General features: G+C 34.2%; 1 protein-coding gene across 2 annotated transcripts in view; it reads right to left on the reverse strand.

The window, feature by feature from the left end:
* The window catches only part of MON2 (MON2 regulator of endosome-to-Golgi trafficking), a 110,245-nt gene that overhangs the window by 35,430 nt on the left and 56,437 nt on the right, over positions 1 to 18,378 (reverse strand). For both annotated transcript variants that reach the window (XM_077778817.1, XM_077778814.1), the window contains exons 16-24: positions 13,995 to 14,099; positions 13,570 to 13,650; positions 13,418 to 13,491; positions 13,077 to 13,167; positions 8,665 to 8,766; positions 7,442 to 7,552; positions 5,830 to 6,005; positions 3,542 to 3,704; positions 1,604 to 1,897 (exon numbers count right to left, since the gene is read on the reverse strand). In XM_077778817.1, the coding sequence (XP_077634943.1) occupies positions 1,604 to 1,897; positions 3,542 to 3,704; positions 5,830 to 6,005; positions 7,442 to 7,552; positions 8,665 to 8,766; positions 13,077 to 13,167; positions 13,418 to 13,491; positions 13,570 to 13,650; positions 13,995 to 14,099 (1,197 nt within the window). The remainder of the gene's footprint in view (positions 1 to 1,603; positions 1,898 to 3,541; positions 3,705 to 5,829; positions 6,006 to 7,441; positions 7,553 to 8,664; positions 8,767 to 13,076; positions 13,168 to 13,417; positions 13,492 to 13,569; positions 13,651 to 13,994; positions 14,100 to 18,378) is intronic.

Here is an 18,378-nt window from a genome sequence, read left to right on the forward strand (position 1 = left end):
AAACAGTAGGATAAGAACTAAACTTAGGGCAAACATTTTGGCAATCAGAAGACTACCTGTAGCCTATGAACAATTTCTGTGGTTCTCAAAATATGATCTCAGAGCCAACAGCATTAGCATCGCTCAAGAAACTCACAGATATGCAAATTCTCAGGCCCCACACAAGGGGAATCAAAAAAAATCACAAACTATGGGGTGTGGGGGGACGGTGACTCAGCAGTCTATGCTTGAACAAGTCTTCAAGGTGATTCTGTTACATTAATGTTTAAGAGGCTATGAATTAGAATAATCTGGAAATCTCATTAAAGGTTCAAGAGAACGCAGGGGAAGTGAGGAAAGAAAAAAAAAATCACTGAGAATTAGGCAGCAAGATGAACAATAAAGCTGTTTAAAAGGAAAATAGGAATCAGAGAAAATATCAGTTTGTTTTTTAAAATAATAGTAAGGGAGGTTAATGCATGTTTGTGATCTGAAGAAGATGAGCCAGTGGATGGAGATGAAACAGAATAGAGGGGAAGAAGAGATTTTCATTACTTTTGTTAGTGAATATACATGAATTTCTTAAATGTTTATTTACTGATTTTGAGAGAGAGATAGAAACAGCACAAGAGAGAGAAGATGAGCAGGGAGGGGCAGAGAGACATGGAGAGAGAATCCCAAGCAGGCTCCACACCACCTGTCCAGAGCCCAAAGCACAGCTACATTATTAATTTCTTAAGATGATATTCTGGAATCTTTTTTATTAAACTAAAGACAAATTGTTAAATACAATTAGGACTTACTATGTTGCCTATTACCAAATTTAACTGATCTTGAAAACTTACAAAAGCAGTGTAAAGATGATGAACAGATTCTTATTTTATTTTTCAGGTTTTTCTTTTTAAGTTTATTTATTTTGAGACAGAGAGAGAGAGAAAAAACACACATCTGAGCAGGGGAAGGGCAGAGAGAGTGGGAAAGTAAGGATTACAGGCAGGTTCTTGCTGTCAACACATAGCCCGACAAGGGGCTCGATCCAATGAACAGTGAGATCATGACCTGAGGCAAAATCAAGAGTCAGATGCTTACCCGACTAAGCCACCCAGGTGCCCCTGAACAGAATTTTATTAAAATGGAATAGAAAGAACCAAAAAGGAGAGCCTTTCAGCAAAGAGGAGATACTCACTAATAAGCTATTAGTTATGTAAGAAAGTCTTAGAAAGAGGGTAAAAAAGAAAAATAAAAAACGGAACTGTATCTTTAATGAACATAAGGAATTTACCACTTAGAGGTTACTTCCGTTTGGTGGGTCTGCAAGTAAATTTCACTATTGTTGATATTCTTTTATTTATAAAATTCTCAGTTGATTACATTTGAATCATGTGGTTTTACCACTTGGGAAAACAGGGAGAAAAAAGGGACAGCCAAAGGCAGAAATCAGGGACCGATAATAAGAGATGAGGACAGAAAAAGAGAGAATAGGCTTTCAAACAAAACTAACATTTTGTCTGGTCAAAAGCACAAATGCATGGAAATTCTTCTTTAAAAATTAATAGGAACAAATTTAATTGGAAAATTTTAAAATCTGTCTCAAATGCTAGTAACTCAGGCTAAAGTACAATACCTTCCAAACAACAGTGTGCCATGTCGAATGCTGTAATAAAGTTCCATGTGCACCAATGGTTGAAAACAGAGTTTGCCCTGCACTCTTCCTCACAGCAGGACGGGGGTCCACACAAAGTTCACCCAATTTTGCATAAAGACACAGCCACAAGCAATCAAACGGTGGTGCAGGGTGGAAGGGCCGATTTAAAACAACTCCTTTTTCTTCTGCCTGTTTTTGTTGTGCTGCTTCTTCTTTATTTAATTCTTTTTCAATAGTTTCCCCTCTTTGGAAAAAATAATCTGAAATATTCCACTAAAGAGCAAAGTATAAAAATACCATTTCACTCACAGATTTTATTTTAAACACATAAATAAATATTTAATACATGGCTGGTCGTTTTACCTTTCAGAATAAAACCTTAAAAAGTCACTTCAGAAATTCCTTCTCTAGAATAGATTTAAAAACATCTCTGTCACATGTCTCCATCTGATTTCAGGAGAATTTGGGGAAAGAATCTTGTGCTAACATTAATATTTTAAAATATTTTCATTATGAAACATTTCAAGAATATAAAAAAACACAGGGAAAATGTACCAATATATCAATGTACCCAAAACCTATTAACATTTTGGCATATTTACTTTGTGTCTATATTTTATAAACTCTACTAGATAAAAGCTTAAAAAAATTAACCATGATACCATTATGACACCAAAAAAATTATTAACAGTTCTTTAATATCACTTAATGACATTTTATAATTTCATAGAACAATTACTATATCCAAACCTATCTTATGACTTCATTCTCAACCACATTACAATGTATAAATCAGAATTACACCAATAATAAAAATGTAGAAAATCCTATGAACATAAATATAAAAGAGGTGACACCTAGCAGTAATATAATCAACACTGAATTAAATACTCTTTGGCAGGAATTCTATATGCCTGCTTATTTTCTTTCCTATGAGTACATTTTTAAGAGTAACTTATCTAGCTTATGAGGGATATTTGACTTTCAAATTTTCTGGATCACAGAGGTGCCTGGGTGGCTCATTCGGCTAAAAGTGTCTGACTCTTCATTTCGGCTCAGGTCCTGATCTCATGGTTCATGAGTTCAAGTCCCACGTCAGGCTCCTTGCTAATAGTGCAGAGTCTGTTTGGGATTCTCTCTCTCCCTCTCTCTCTGCCCTCTCTTGCTAATGCTCTCGCTCTCAAAATTACACTTAAAAAAATATATATAAGTACATAAAAGCTTCAGTCACAAAATAAACTTTTAAAAGTCTAAATAATTGCCTTTAAATGAATTTATATTGGAAAGAGCTTTCTATTTGTTTATTTATGTAATATTAATAATATCTTAACTTGGATTTTATTTCTACATTCAAGGTGAGTAAAATGAGGCTCAAGAGGTCAATAATTAACCACTTAACAACAGGCACAGAAAATTAAAATACAAGTATATCTATTTCTACGGTCAAGGCTCTTTCACTAACATATGTCTTCTAACAGCTAATAAAACAGAGTTGACCAACTATAGGACCATGTAAAGCCTCTTACTGGAGCTTTAATTACTAAATAAGTAGTACATAAAAATGGTGCTACTAAAACAATACTGAAAATCAATTAGTCCTTACATGAGAGTCAAATGAGTATTTCCCTTTTATGTACTAGTAATTGTTTACTAAATCCTCTTATGACAAATCTTTTAAAGTGAGATTTCAGCTCAATATATCAAAATTATTCCAAATATTCTGCTATTAATGCATTATTTCTTAAATTGTGTCATTTAATCCTTCATGCACAATAGAAGTTTAGTACTTAAATGTCATTTAAACAGCCAATTTTGCTTTTGCAAAAAAGCAAAAGCCTATTTGCTTAGCATTCACTCTCAATAGCCTAACAATTATTTCTTAAGTATATGATCACAAGAAAGGCAATTAATACTTACCAATAAGCCTATTGAAGTTAAACTAATATTAAGTTCCTGGTTATGAAGTCCAAAGCTACCTGCAACATCTACAACAATCTGCAGGCACGTGCAAGGCATTGTTGGTAGAAAATCTGTCACAACCAACTGAAGACACTGGAATGCAGTTCTTATCAAGGATTCTCTGAAAACAAAAAAAAAAGAAAAAGAAATATATATGCATGTATTTAAAAGAAATGTAAGTAAAAATATATACCTTATAATAATTTGAACCAAGTCAATTCTATTCTAAAATTTGAACAAGAGAGGTGCCTTGGTGGTTCAGTCAGTTAAGCATCAGATTCTTGATTTCAGCTCAGGCCATGATCTCAAGGTTCCTGAGTTCGAGCCCCAAGTGGACTCCTTGCTGACAGTGCAGAGTCTGCTGGGATTCCCTCTCTCCCTCTCTCTGCCCCTCCCTTGTTCATGTTCTCTCTCTCAAAATAAATAAACTTTAAAATTTGGACAAAAACATCTTCCCTAATATAGGTCACAGAGTATTTCAACATTTACATAAATGTAAAAGAGATACTCATACTTAAACAAATTAACAAATAAAATGAAGAATTTTGTATCAACCTGCCAAACAAAAGTTAGACATTAACAAAGAAAGGAAATTGACTATAGCTACTTTTTTCACCACTATATCCCCAAATACACACTTAATGAAAAGGAGTTCCTCATTCTTTTATATCTATATCTCATTTAAAATTCTCCTTCTAGTCTGTAAAAGCAAATAGTATATTTTTAATTTCAGATGGAGAAAATAAGAAGTATCTGACTTTAGGGGCACCTGGATGGTTCAGTCATTGACCAACTTTGGCTCAGGTCATAATCTCACAGTTCACTGAGTAAAAGCCCCACATTGGGTTGCTGTTATCAGTGCAGAGCCCGCTTTGGATCCTCTGTCCCTCTCTCTCTGTCCTTCCCCTGCTTGTGCTTGCTTGCTCTCTCTCTCTCTCACACAAAAATAAACTTTTTAAAAAAGAAGCATTTGACTTTTAGTATCTTACAACAACATCCTATTTTATAACTGCATTGTAGATTAGGAGAAAAAAATTTAGCTTGATTTAAGCTATGGTGGACCTCTTTCCACTTTTAATCATCTCAGTATTTTTTAGAATTTAAGGAAATTTATTACTACAAATAAATAAGAAAAATCAACTTTCCATAATAGATAGTCTCAAGCATCTCAATCATATAAAACTCCTCAACTAGTCACGGTATGAGTTCTGCTGCAGAATGAGACAAATATATCCAAACATCTGATAGACCTCTCCGCTGCAATGTTCTACTTTAAACAAGTCCATTTTGTTCTTCCTTCAGTACTTACTACTTAGTTAATACCACCACCATTCATTAAGCTGCCTAAGTCAGCAATGTGGGAGTCATTCCTCATTCTATTTCCTATTTCACCCTTTGCCCCTATAGTCAATCTGCTAAGTAGCTCAAATCCATCTCCTCCTTTCTATTTTTAGAGAGCACTACAGGCTCTCTCATTTCTCACCCACACCTCCAGGGTTATGGTGATAGATCTCAAATGCACATCACAATGTTTCTCTGATTAAAACTCCTAAATGCCTCTCAAATGTACTTAGGACAAATCCAAATACAGAGTTCATAAGAGCATATAAGGTCCCTCATAATTTTGGCTCTGTCCCACTCTAGGGACATAGGCTCCTCCCACTGGAACCCTATTCTTTGGAGCCTAACAGACTATTCTTATTAGGACCCTAACATAGATCTTGTTTCTCCTTTTCCATAAGATTCTACTTCTAGAGCAAGAGCTATGTATCTGTGTAATCAGAGAAACTAGCAATTACAGTATTGAGAATAAATATACTAGGGACAGAATAAATGAGCAATAAATTTTTAAAAGTCACTTAAAAGCAAATTCTTAGATTTCCCAATATATGCGGAGAAGTCAAGTACTAGGTGTTAATTCACATCTTGCCACATATTTATTTTAATAATACAAAACCCAATTTTTGGATGTGTTATGAAATTTTTTAGCTTGGTGCATTTATCTTATGAACCTTATATTCTTGTACAAATGTCAAATAAACAGCAATTTTTCCATCCTTCCAAAACAAAGGTGAGCCTTAATAATTCACTCCAGCCACTGGAAGTAGGGTTAAAGAAAAAATGATTCTAGATCTTAGAGTTAAAACAGCAAGAGCATACATAAAAAATTACCACTCCTGCAAGATTTTAGGATGAATTCATTCTTTATCTCTATCTCTTTCTGGATGTTAGTTTGAAATACTTACCCTTGATCATTTCTGATTGCTCCCATGACTCCAAGCACTAATGGCCATCCAGGCCCAAGGCTGTCTCCCTGACTCTGAAGAATCTGCAACACACATTCTAATTGCTTAAGTCGGATATCTGGATGGTTAATACTGGACATTTCTTTTAAAGGGTTCAATAAAAGCAACTGTAGTCTCTGAAAAGAGGGCAGGAAACTAATTAGAAAGGAAAGCTCAAAAACAGAAAGGCTTTACTGTTACTTTTTAAATTTAAATTCACCTCCACTCAGACTGTAATAGTAAATAGAAACTTTTCTACTAAAACAAACACTGAGTATGATTTCTCTAAAAGTAATTATGAGAGGTTTATTTGTCATCTACTTTTAAATTAGGAGAAATAAAAATGAATCCTAAACATGTTAGATTTCAGGTTAAATGAAGTGACTCTGCATTAAAGAACACTACTTAAAGACCCATACAGAAATTAATCTCACTAAAGGAAAAATGTCTACATACATCTAACTATATTGGAAATATATCCCCAATTTCTAAAATTATCTTTCGTAATTTACTCTGATAATACGTATCACATGTATTTAAATTTAAAATTCTTACTACTACTCAAAAGTGAGTAAGTATGGTAGACATTAACAAAGATGGCATCAAACTATTAGAATCCACTGAAGTAAAAACACCAGTCTTTTCCAGTCCTTTCAGGACCTGAAAGCAACTGCATTATTTTTACCTTTTTTCTCTTCAAGGATTCATTTATTTGGTTCACTGATTGAAAAAACATTTACATACATCATCTATGTATCAGGTATTACACTAATGTTCAGGATTTGGATAAGGATTTTCTTTAAAAAAAAAAAAACTTAAACTGTAATAGGAAAAAAATATGAAACCACTAAAATTTAAGCTCTATAAGAACATACATCTGTCTTGTTCATCATTCTATTCCAAGAGCTAAATCACTGGGTGGCACTTTGTATGTACTCAATAATTATGTATTGAGTAAATTTATAGAATACAATCGCCATCTTCATTCCCACTCAATCTTCAAACAATAGAACTTTGGTGCACTTTTAAAACACTGTATAAGAGATCTATAAATGATTACAGGAGTCAGGACAAAAGACTCAAGACAAAAATAAATTTGGGAAATACAAAGGAACTTCTAAAATTATTTAAAAACAAAAACCTATTTTATTGCACTTGTCTCTTTTCCCATTTGCTTTTCTACCCATGTACTGACAATTAGAGAAAAAAAACTAGAGACAGTTAAGGACTAAAGCAAGGAGGCTAATAAAGTAGGACCTCAAAATAAAGCTTTAGCAATGCATGAACAGGGAAACTTCCACACTGGGAGACCAATTCTAAGTAATTTATCAGCTTTAATTCTGTGTCATTCACAAGAAGGTTTTCATAATTTTTAATAAATATAATCCTAAAAATCCAGACATTATCAATCTTCTGTAAGATATCCATGGCCTGCATATAAAATAGAATGTTATGCAATAAAACCCATTCTCAGAATATCATCCATTTGATAAGTTAAGAAACAAACTACATATAGGAGCAGTTGATCTTATATTAAAATTTTTTTTAAAAAAACAAGATAATTTTTTTTAACCTGGTTTTGTGAAAGTGGAGGATCATGGCTAAATGTTAATCCTGCTTTAATAAGTGAAGTTAAAGCTTCTGCTCCCCATTCTCTCATTCGAGAGTTTGGATGCTGGCAGACCTGAAGACAAAACATTGAACAAAAATTAAATATTTAATTTGTATATTTAAGCTACATATCACACATCAATTTGAGAAAAGAAAAATTTAAATACCACATTTTCTATTCTTTCACACTTTTAAAATTACATGAAATGTTCACCAATAAGGGGTAAATAAAAAAATATTATCTAAAATGGAAGTAAGCTTACCTTCTGTATAAGGGGCAAAGGAAGCAATAGAGAGAAAGAAGATAAAAGATGAAACTCAACAAGTCACAGAAAAAAGGATTTCAAAAAAGTAAATTATGTCATCAGAATAAACAAAAGAAGCAAGCTGATACTAAGGTTCCTAATTAGGCCGACCCTCATAATCAAATACTATGCTAAGATTTTAAAAACTTATTTTTGTGGCATTTGATAACAATGTCCATGGTAAGAAAACTTGCACTTTTCCTCTATAAAAATCATAAAAGTAATCCCATAAAATGGAAAAAAAATAAAAGCTTAATTGTTTCTCTTATGAAGAGTAATGCCTTTCCTAGCTTACTAAAATAATACAAAATGATTGCAGTAAACCTAAAGTTCACATAAACATGGATACCGACAGGACAGAAGCAACTGTTCCAAGAAGCAGCTAATTATCATCAGTCACTCCAGCTTGAACACAAGAGTATACAAATCTAGATGAAATTCCCTGGCACTATCTACAATTACTGATACCACAAAGGCTTTTCCCTCTACAGAAGAGCTATCACAGAATCACAGAAAATGGTTGTAAAGGAACAGTGCTTATAATGAACTCTCAACCCCAAATGCCTTGAAGTTTCAGAACTAGCTGAAACTGAGGTGGATCAAGAGACTGTAAGACAAGAAAGAGGTCCCAAGCTAACAGCTGAAGGAGACTTCAGAGATTTCACTGATGTGTCACCCATTTTCAGTTCAAAACAGCAACCTATTCCTTCACCAAGGCAATACTGTAAAACTTTAGTCCCTGATGAAATACACAGATATAAGGACAAAGGGAAAAAAGTTAATGCTGAAGTTTCATATGGATGTCCAGAATCCTTAGTTTAATGGGTATGTCTTTATTCTTAACAAAAAGTAAATACAGCATTTAAGAAAAAGAAGTTACCTCAAGTAGATGGCCAGTGAGAGGTCTCCAAAGAATTTCTATTCGGTGCATGTTAACTAGGCCAGTTTCTAACAATTTGGCAACAGCAAAAAGAGATGGTTCCTAGAGAGAAAACACACTGCATTTTGATATTATAAGAAAATTTTCGTAACTCAACTGTAAATAAAACTGACTATACTCTGAAAAGCATGACTATAATTAATATATAATTAGTACAAGTTATCAGTAATTGTTACAGAACCTTAGTTATCATGAGACAAGCCTTTCTGAAATGCACTCAAGTATCCAGGATACCTTCTAATCAGAAATTTTGGTTGGGAAGAGAATACTTTAATGAGAAAGAAGTGAAAAACTCAAAATTATTCCAGACATACAGAATGGCTAGTCTTCTGACCAGAAGGAAAGATGCATTTTGCTATAGACTAAACTGTGTCCCCTTTAAAATATCTATGCTGAACCTTACCCCCAAGGTGATGGTCTCTGGAGATAGGGCCTCTATGGGGTTAAGGTTAAATGAAGTCATGAGGTGAAACTCTGGTAAGACAGGATTAGTGTCTTTTTTTGTGTGTGCATGTGTGTGTGTGTTTATTTTTTTTGTTTTTTGGGTTTTTGTTTTTTTTTTTACAAATAATTTATTGTCAAGTTGGTTTCCATGTAACGCCCAGTGCTCATCCCCACAAGTGCCCTCCTCCATGTCCATCTCCCCCCTCCCCAAGACAGGATTAGTGTCTAAAAAGAAGAGACACCAGAGAGCTCCCTAGTGTGCTTTTGAGCACTCCTCCCCACCACGAGAAGACACAGTGAGAGGACAGCTATCTTTCAAGGCAAGAAAAGAGCCCTCACTAGAGAACCACCAGCCTGGCATCTTGATCTCAGACTTGAAGCCCAGGCTGATTAATATATATTCTTACTAGTGTAGTCTTCAAATGTCCAGGTTCTATGTGTGAATGTCGGGAAGTATGAGAAAATCCCCCCAAAAAGAAACAACAAGAGACCAAGGGAGAGAAGCATAAAGTCAGGAATAAGGCAGACACTGGGGCTGTCAGTTTAGGAAATAACAGAAAAAATACCAGAACAAACCCCTCTCCTCAGTTGCTGGCATTTCACCAATCAGAAAGGGAACCAGTATTGTTGTAAGACAAATTTGGCCAGGCTGTCCTTTGCTGCATGTAGTAATGTTATAGGCACCCTAAAAATTTGTGTGGTAGAAAAATGTATCATTGTAAAAACTGTACCATGATACAGTGGTAAAGACTGACACTTCTGTAGTTTTAACTGCCTAGGATCTCATTTCAACTCTACCACTTAATAGCTGTGTAACCTTGGATAAGTTACTACTTTCACTAATTTTTTAAAAATCTATAGAATGTGATAATATATACAGAAACAACCACATGTTAGTATCTGGCAGATTACTCCCCATAAATGTTGCCTAGTATAGCTTCCTCCTGCTTCCTCCTCCTTATTAATTAAAAACATTTTTTTAACATTCATTTATTTTTGAGACAGAGAGACAAAATGTGAGCAGGGGAGAGGCAGAGAGGTAGGGAGACACAGAATCTGAAATAGGCTCCAAGCTCTGAGCTGTCAGCACAGAGCGCAACACAGGGCTCAAACTCACAAACCGTGAGATCATGACCTGAACCAAAGTCAGATGCTTAACCAAATGAGCCACCTAGGCACCCTATTTATTTATTTATTTGTTTACGTACTTACTTACTTATTTAAGTAGACTCCACACCCAGTGTGGGCCTTGAACTCACAAACCTGGGATCAAGAGTCAGATGCTCTACCAATTGAATCAGCCACCCACCCCATCTTTCTGCTTATTCTAACCAGGAGGAACACAGAAATCGTGTGGCATTTAAAAGAATGTACAGATGTCTGCAACTCATAACCAAAGATTCTTATTCAGAAAGCCTAGAACGTATTCTCAGCATTTGCATTTTTAAAAAACTCCACAGCAGATTTTGATGCACACAAAAGTTAGAGCCACTAGTGAAGCGGTTAAGAATAAAGCTCTAGAATGAGACATATGTGGGTTCAAATCCAAGTTCTAACAATTACTAAGTATGTGATCCCCGACAGATTACTTAAACTGTCTTATCTTCATATTTCATCTGCAAAAGGGGAAAACTACCACCAAACCTCAGGAGCTGTTCTAAATGATTAAATTAAATGATGTAAGTGCCTGGTATATAGTAAACTATGAAGAATATTTCCGTCATTGTTATACTGAGCTTGGTAATATGTCTGTACAAGTATCATCCACCACACCTTCTTGCAAGGAAGCATTTGCAAGCTTTACCATAAGCTACTTCTCAATACATTAGCACAAACTCCTGAAATGAGGACCAAAAATGAGATGACTGCTCACTTTAAAACCACACTAAAGAACATCGATATATATATACATCTTTAATCCCTAGAATATTTAACTCAGAAGAGCTGATATTGATAAAGTTTTTGTAATAATGAAGAAAAATATAAAAGTTTCTACTTATTTTAACATCTGTATATTTACAATAATTTTTATAAAAAGCACAACTGAATAATAAACTGTTTTATGCCTCCATTTAAGCATTTTTTTATACTTTTATAACATTACAACATTACTACATGCAGCAAAGGTCAGCCTGGCTATATTTGTCTAAAATTTTTATATTTTATATTTTTTATAACTTTTATTTGCATTCCACATTTACCACTTCACTTTATAATATTAAATCTTAAAAGAGAGAAGTGAGAATCCATTCTCAGGATGGAGAATGGAGAATCAATCTCCATTCCAACGCATCATTTTCTCAACATTTGTTCCTTCTAAGCTTCCCTGAAATATCATATCTGCTCCAGCCACTCTCTTGAAACTGTATTCTTCCAGGATAATTATAAACATCAAATTCCTATTTTTTCTCAATTCTCATTGATCTTGACTTCTTGTAACATTTTTCTCTTTTGATTTCCATGAACCTGCCCTTTCCTATCTAAATTATACCATTCCTTCAATATCTACTTCTAATCACAAACTAACTCATCTCGATTAATCTTAATTCTTTTAGTAGAAATATGCATTTAAAAACATCTTCTACAAAAGGACACTAAAGATTCACAAAATGTGTCTCATATCACTTAATATCTATAACTGTTTATTTAGACTCTTATACTACTTAAACTGCCACTTAATCATGAGCCAAGTAGTTTACATGCTGTGAGAAAGTAAAAATCTTATAAATCCTTTATATTTCTTAGCACTATCATGTATATAGTACACATGCTGTGGTTACTGAGTTAATACGTAAATTCTCAAGACCTCACCACAGAAACCTGCTCAGATTTCATTAAGGAACGCTATTAAAAACATATTTGTGTGTTAATAGTTAATCTTAAAGATGTAGGATTATTAAAGATATCAAGAAATTTACTACTTTACTATATTTTATATTAACCTTGCCTTAATTTAAAGTATAATACATATTTTCAAACTCCTACATGTTTATGTAATACTCCATCTATGTGCTATAAAATATGAAACTTCTCCTTAATAAGACCTCACTGGTAAATCTTTAAATGAGTCCTACAGATGACGAGCCACAGTACAAAGCATTATAATTTAAGACTAGGCAGATAACATAATTTTGGATCTTACAGATATATGTAAGATACATATTACATATGTATACATATGTATACAAGTTACAAAGCTGCATTCTCTGCTTTTTAGTCATGTTCTGGTATCTTCACTTATTTGTAAATTGTTACACTATATTTGTTTTAAAACATAGAATGCATTTTATTTTACATAATTTCTAAAATATAAATAAATCCATATATTCCTGTGCTGTCCAAGTATAATAGGAAATGATATTTTGAGTACAGAAAGAAATGCTCTTGAATGTCAATATTCAAAAGTACTATTTTATTCATTCAGTCAACAAGCAAAGGAAAAATTTAATTTTCAAGGCAGGGAGAATCATTACCTGTAGAAAGAAATGATTAGCTCATTATTCTCCATCCCAATGAAGGCAAGAGAAACTGAGACATATATATATTGCTTGATTTAAATCTTGTATTGCCCCAACCATAAATTGTTACAAATATTATTATGACATTCTATTTATAAATGGGATCTTACATTTATTCTTTTTAAAAATGTTTCTTAAAATATTCAGTACACAAGAGAAATGGATATAATCCAAAATTATAATACATGTTAGACATGTCACATACCACATCATGTCCTCTTCACTCCCTCTTCAACAAATAACAACCCTAAATGGTAAAGCTCAACACAGCAGAGATAGCCTGGAAGTAAATATTAGTCGCACTACTATAATACTAAGATCATTATGAGTTTACATCTTATTTAACTCAATAATGTATCATATTTAAAAGAGAAAGGCAGAATATCACACCTTATTATTTCCATAGGCCATATCCATTGCTTCCAGGGATAAGGAGCAAAGTGCATTTATTAAATGATGCAATGATACATCATCAAGATACCTATAATGAAAATGAAGAAATATGACATTCTGATCTAAAATATACAGCTAATATTTCTTTCAATTTTAAAAACTGATTATTTTTATTAATTTATTTATTGTTTAATTTATATCCAAGTTAGTATATGGTGTAACAATGATTTCAGGAGTGAATCCTTAATGCCCCTTACCCGTTTAGACCACCCCCCCACAGCCCCTCTAGCAACCCTCTGTTTGTTCTCTATATTTAAGAGTCAAAAACTGATTCTTACTGTGAGCTTTCAAACAATCTTGAAAGTATATTGGAAATCACTGGTAAATCTGTCATCACTGCTGTTGTTAGAACCTAAGAGAAGAGTACAATTAAATGTAACATACGAACATTCTGGGAAGCACAAATTCAGTAAGACTAACTAGAGCTTACTGTACTGGGTCCTTCTACAGCTCTCCCGGGTTTCAAGGTACCACCACTACTAGGCTTTAATCCTAGAATCCATACAAGATGCTGTAAAATTAAAAAAAAAAAAAAACTAAATTTAATTTGCTATTTTTGTAAATTTACTAAAATTTTAAAAACTCTAATAACTAAAATTAAAATCAGAGGTCGGTTTCCAATAATTAAATATAACTCAGTAACTGCTATTCATATAAAATACTTAAAACACCAAGTATAGACAGAACTTAGGTCATAAAGAGAAGCCACATCTTTTTTCCTTTCCAACTTTTCCTTCTTCAAACTTAATGCCTATTCTTTAGGCCTCCCCAACCACAAACAGGCACTGCTTAATTTAATTGGTAACACTAGATATAAAAAGAACACTGACCTTTGACCCAGAGACTACAACATACCTGTAGAGTCGCCAAGACAAGTTGCCATGATGTTCCAAGAACAGCTCCATGGCAATGCGCCAAGTTAAGTAAAGTCCTCATACACTGGATATTTTTGGAAGTGAGCTATATTTGAATAAAGATACATTTCTAAGAACTATTATCCATTCTTGTAAGGCAGAATTACCATATGCAAATATTTTTAAAATAAGAAAACAAATATATTAAGAAAATAGGTTTGGACGGTTTGCATAGAACAAATTAATTTGCTTAAAAGTTCTGTTATCATAATTGTTATGATAATGTCAACTGTTTATGTCTTCTAAAGGTATCAATCATCCAGGTAAAATAAACTGTAATGACAAAATTTGGCAAACATAAAAAGAAAGGTACAGGGGACAGAGTTAAGATGGCAGAGTAGTAATGGGGACCCTGAGCTTGTCTCATCCCTGAAACATAGCTAGATCAGCATCAAACCATTTTGAACATCAAAGAAATTGATCTATGATAAACACAACAATCTGCATGATATGAGGCAGAGAACTTGTCACGTATGTAGTGTAGAGAGGTGAAATAGGGGAGAAAAAAACCATGGAACTGCAGAGAGTAGGGCGCCATTTTCACACAGACAGTACAGAGAAAGAAAAAGGGGAATGCAGAGCAACAGGATCGCTCAAGAAAAGCACTCCCCCTGAAAGAAGCGAAAGAGAGAAAGAAAAAGAGTGAAAACACTTGCAGGGAACTAGACAAAAAAAATCTGTTCCCCAAAACCATTAATGGAGAGAGGGGAAGAGGGTTTCAATACCACCAGGGTTCTATAAACAGTGGAGTGCAATGTGGTCTGAGGGATCCATATGCAACACAGGGAGCAGCGGTTCCCCTGTCTGGAGTGCATTTGATAGAGGCTATATGTCCTTCCCATGGTTAACAGTCTCAGCAGACCCTGAAGAACTGCTACATTTACTGATACTAGTACAAAGACACCAGAGTGCAGCAAAACTGGCGTATTGTGATTTACCAAAAACTCTGAACCTCTGCCACTACATGATCGCACAAACATTTTCTGGGAAAAGCCAGCACCTGGCCACTTCTCAGCACAAGCCTCCCCCATAGAATCAGCACAGGTCGAAGATAAAGGTGACTGTGAAGTGTGGGATTTTGAAACACAACCCCATCTGAAATAAAACTGTGGAAGGAGGCATTACCTGGCAGGCAGACAGCTTGGACAAGGACAGAGTAAAGGCAAGGTGCAGACAGAAGACTGAGACAAAGGAGGGGTGCTTGACCATGCATCTGTGAGGGCATGAAATTCCTATGCCAGAGACTAGAGAGCTGGATAAAGCCATTTTCACCTCTAGCCTATGCATGCACAGACCAGGACTGACCCCACTGAGCTAAGCAGTAGCACCAAGTGAAGAACAGAGCTGATACACCAAGCCCCATCCACCTGCGCCCTCCAGAGACATCCCCAGAAGACCAGCACAAATCTCTTCCAACTGCTTAGTCTACTACCATAGGGTGTGTCAAAGTTTCAGTTCTAGGGGAAACTGGATTTAACTTCATTCAAGTTTTATTGTTTATTTGTTTGTTTTGTTTCTGTATTTGCTTATGTTTTCTTTTTTCTTTCTTTTCTTTCTCTTTCTTGGATACAGAAAGAGCAATATTTTTATCTTATTTTGTTTATTTTATTTTATTCTATTTTATTATTTTAAAAAATTTTCATTAAAGGAAATTTTACTTTTTTTCCCTTTTTTCTATCAAACTTCTCTCCACAAGAAGACTGAAAAACACCTAAGATCTGTCTTCCTTTATTTTTGTTTTGTTTAGTTTTAATATTAATTTCTTATTAACTTTCTTCTTCCTTCAAAATGAAATGATGAGGAATTCACCCCAAAAGAAAGAAGGGGAAGAAACGATGGTCAGGATTTAATCAACACAGATATAAATAAGATGGTCTGAAATGGAATTTAAAACCATAATTATAAGAATACTACCTGAGGCTGAAAACAGAACAGAAGGCACCAGAGAATCTCCTTCTGCAGAAATAAAGAGCTAAAATCTAGTTAGGATGAAATTTAAAATGCTATAACTGGGATGCAATCTCAAATGGATATGAGATAGATGAAAAGATAGATGAAGTGGAGTTGTGAATCAGCAATATGGAAGATAAAATTATGGAAAATAATGGAGCAGAAAAAAAGAGGGAAACAAAGGCAAATGATCACCATACAAGACTTAGAGAACTCACAGATTTATTTAAGGAGGAATAATATTCATATCAAAGGAATCCCAAAAGATGAAGAGAGAGAAGAGGGGCAGAAGGCTTATGTGAGCCAATTATAGCTAAAAACTTTCCTAATCTGGGAAAGAATACAGACAACAAAATACAAGAAGAACAGAGAATTCCTGCTGGATTCAACAAAAACTAACCATCACCAAGGCATATCACAGTCAAATTCACAAAATACACAGACAAGGAAAGGATCATGAAAGCAGAAAGTCAAAAAAAAGTCTTTAACCTACAAGGGAAGAAAGATCAGGTACGTAGCAGATCTGTCCACAGAAACTTGGCAGGCCAGAAAGGAGTGGTAGGAAATATTCAATGTGGTGAATCAGAAGAATATGCAGCCAAGAATTCTTTATCCAGCAAGGCTGTAATTCAAAATAGAAGGAGAGACAGAGTTTCCCACAAAAACAAAACCTAAAGGAGTTCATGACCACTATACTAGCTCTACAAGAAATTCTAAGGGGGACTCTTTGAACGGAGAAAAGATGAAACAAAACAAAAGAGACCAAAATTAACAAAGACTAGAAAAGACCAGATAACATCACCAGAAACACCAACTCTACAGGTAACACAAAGGCACAAAATTCTTATCTTTCACTAACCACTCTAAATGTAAGTGGACAAAATCCTCTAATCAAAAGACATAGGGTATCATAATGGATAAAAAAAAAACAAGACCCAATCTATATGCTGACTACAAGAGACTCATTTTAGACCTAAAGGCACCTGCAGATTGAAAGTAAGGGAATGGAGAACTATCTATCGTGCTAATGGACATCAAAAGAAAGCTGGAGTAACCATTCTTATATCAGACAAACTAGATTTTAAAACAGAAACTATAACAAGAGATAAAGAAGGGCATTATATTATAATTAAGGACACTATCCACCAAGAAGATCAAACAATTGTAAATATTTATGCCAACTTAAGAGCACCCAAATATGTGAATCAATTAATCACAAACATATAGAAACTCAATGATAATAATAATAGTAGGGGACTTTAACACTCCACTTACAGCACTGGACACATCATCTAAGCAAAGAATCAACAAGGAAACAATGACACAAAGGACCTGATGGACTTAGCAGATATATTCAGAACATTTCATCCTAAAGCAGCAGAGTACACATTTTTCTCGAGTGCACATGCAACATTCTCCAGAACAGATCACATACTGGGAACAAATCAGCCCTCAACAAATTAAAAAGATCAATATCATACCATGGATATTTTCAGACCACAAAGCTATGAAACTTGAAGTCAACCACAAGAAAATATTTGGAAAGACCACAAATACTTGGAGATTAAAGAACATCCTACTAAAGAATGAATGGGTTAACCAAGAAATTAAAAAAGAAATAAAAAAGTACATGAAACCAATGAAAATGGTCAGTCCAAAACCTTTGTGATGTAGCAAAGGCGGTCATAAGAGGGAAGTATACAGCAATCCAGGCCTTTTGAATAGGAAGAAATGTCTCAAATACACAACCTAACTTTACATCTAAAGGAGCTAGAAAAAGAACAGAAAATAAAGTCCTAAACCAGGAGAAGGGAAATAATGAAGATTAGAACAGAAATCAATGATATCAAAATTAAAAAAAAAAAAAGAACAGAACAGATCAACACAACCAGGAGATGGTTCTTTGAAAGAATTAACAAAAATAATAAACCTCTAGTCAGACTTACCTAAAAGAAAAAGAAAGGTACCCAAATAAATAAAACCACTAATAAAAGCAGAAGAGATCACAACCAATACCACAGAAATACAAACAATAATAAGAGAATATTTTGAGCAATTAAATGCCAACAAATTGGAAATCTAGAGGAAATGTATAAATTCCTAGAAACATATAAACTACCAAAACTGGAATGGGAAAAAACAGTAAATTTGAACAGACCTATAACCAGTAAAGAAGCTGAATCAGTCCTCAAAAATCTCCCAACAAACAAGAGTCCAGGGCCGGATGGATGTCCAGGAGAATTCTACCAAACATTTAAAGAAGAGTTAATAGCTGTTGTTTTGAAGCTGTTCTCAAAAATATGATGGAAGGAAACTTTCCAAACTCACATGACACATCACATTAATAAAAGAAAAGATAAGAATCATATGATCCT

Source organism: Crocuta crocuta, unplaced genomic scaffold, assembly GCF_008692635.1.
Source record: "Crocuta crocuta isolate KB4526 unplaced genomic scaffold, BGI_CrCroc_1.0 scaffold791, whole genome shotgun sequence".
NCBI lineage: Eukaryota > Metazoa > Chordata > Mammalia > Carnivora > Hyaenidae > Crocuta > Crocuta crocuta.